Consider the following 1,892-nt stretch of genomic DNA (forward strand, 5'->3'; position numbering starts at 1 on the left):
CTCACGGGGGACGTCCCCATCAAAGCGGCGCACGGGGTTGGGCTTGCGGCGGTAAGCAGGCTCAGGTGGGTGGGCTTTGTGCTGGTGGGGTGGCGGGTGGTGGGGTCTCCGCTTCTTCTTCTTCTCCTTTCGGTCCTCCCGCTGCTTGATGCGCATCAGCTGCACACGGCGCTGCTGCCGGCTGATGATCACTGTGGAGCAGAAAGGCCTGTGAGCACCAGGAGCACACCCAAACTATCCCCACACCCAAACCAGTGCCAGATTTGTACACCCAGGCCTCCCCTTGTGTTCTGTGCTTCCAGAGTCCTGAACCCCATATCTGTCCATGCAAACCTGCACCCCAGTCCCCGGGGTCCCTGGCTCCTGCACTCACCCTGTGCCATGCCCATCTCCCCCAGTCCCCACATACCTTCCGTATGGGAGTAGCCCTCAGCTGTGACCTTCCACTGAACCAGGACACCCAGTGTGGTGAGGAGTGGCCAGACACCCAGAATGACCCAGCTGTACCAGCACACAGGACGAGCAGGAGCCACCTTGATGCGCTCATAGATGTACTGCACCAGGAGGAATAGCTCAATGAAGTAGTCAACGGTGACGGTCATGATGGCACTGCCAAAGACGGCAGTGGAGAGGGTGGTGAAGAAGCGCTGCCACTGCAAGGTGAGGACAGCAAAGAGCATCCCCACACCCAGGAGCAGTGCGATGGGGATCCACACCGTTGACGGGTGGTAGAACTGCTCCATCACCACCAGAGTGGCCACTGCCAGCAGCAGCCCCAGGAGCAACCCCACCATGAAGAGGCCAACGCTGCGCACCAGCATGGTGACCAGCCCACACAGGACTCCAATGCCCAGCCCGATGCCCACTGAGGCCTCCACGCTCAGCTGTGTGTCCAGCACCCGCTCCTTGTAGCACAGCATGAAGATGATGATGGAGCCAAACATCAGCCCCGTCAAGAACATGACAGCCTTGAAGCAGCGGTAGCCTGTGGAGAGACCACCACTGTCAGGGAGTGGACGGCCAGCACCCCCTGGCTCCCCCTACCCTTCTCCCTGCTTGTCCCACCAGCCACTGGGCTGGTCTGGCTCACCGAAGAAGCAGTAGATGATGCCAAAGAGGCAGCACATGGCGCACACCACTGAGGGTACCACCTGGTAGCGACGCTCGATTTCCTGCTGGCAGCTGTGCCCCCACTCCTGGTCCGGCTCATGCGGCAGCAGCTTGAACCGCAGCGTCTGCACAGTTGCAGTCATGGCTCTGGGGACTCCCGGAAAAGGCATCAAAATCGCCACTCCTGCCCTGTGGCTTGCCAGCAAAATTGCACCCTGGCACCCGTCCCACCTGGTGAGAGAGAGACAAGGGGAATGCAGGCACCATTGGCACGTGCCTGGCGATGATCCCACCACTTGGCACCCAGCCGCCAGAAATTCTGCTCTGTCCCCCTGCTACCTGGGTGGAAAGGAAAGGAATAAGGCAACAGCCTCACTGGTGGGGGTGCAGACTATCACCCAACGTGTGGCTGAAGGGATGCACAGTCCTCAGAGAGCCTGTCTGCACCCCCAGGAGCTTCATGTCACTTTATAATTTGTCTGTGGCTTCAGTTTCCTGCCTGTGGCTCTCCAGCACCCTTTCCCTGCTCGATTAAAGGGAGACTTCCACAACCTGGTATTTTCTGCCTGTGAAGTAATTATGCTCAGTAATTAAGTCACCCCTCAGTCTTCTATTTTTATAGGCTAAACAGATTGAGCTCTTAAAGCTTGTACTCCAAGGCATTTTCTCCAATCCTCTAATCATATTTCTGGCTATTTTTCATCTCTGCTCCAGCTCCTAGTGTCCTTGTAAAAACAAATCAGGCCTCCGCACTGGATCCAGACCTTCCACAGCAACTCATG

General features: G+C 57.6%; 1 protein-coding gene across 1 annotated transcript; it reads right to left on the reverse strand.

Moving 5' to 3' along the window:
- Positions 1-12: 12 nt before the first annotated feature.
- TMEM198 (transmembrane protein 198) lies at positions 13-1,280 on the reverse strand (the record flags this gene model as incomplete). Its single annotated transcript, XM_009070596.1, has 3 exons — positions 1,091-1,280; positions 410-985; positions 13-191 (listed from the first exon to the last, which is right to left on the reverse strand). Coding segments are annotated over exons 1-3 (945 nt in total), but the record flags the coding sequence as incomplete, so codon positions are not given.
- Positions 1,281-1,892: the final 612 nt, after the last annotated feature.

The sequence above is a fragment of the Acanthisitta chloris genome, unplaced genomic scaffold (genome assembly GCF_000695815.1).
Source record: "Acanthisitta chloris isolate BGI_N310 unplaced genomic scaffold, ASM69581v1 scaffold20132, whole genome shotgun sequence".
NCBI lineage: Eukaryota > Metazoa > Chordata > Aves > Passeriformes > Acanthisittidae > Acanthisitta > Acanthisitta chloris.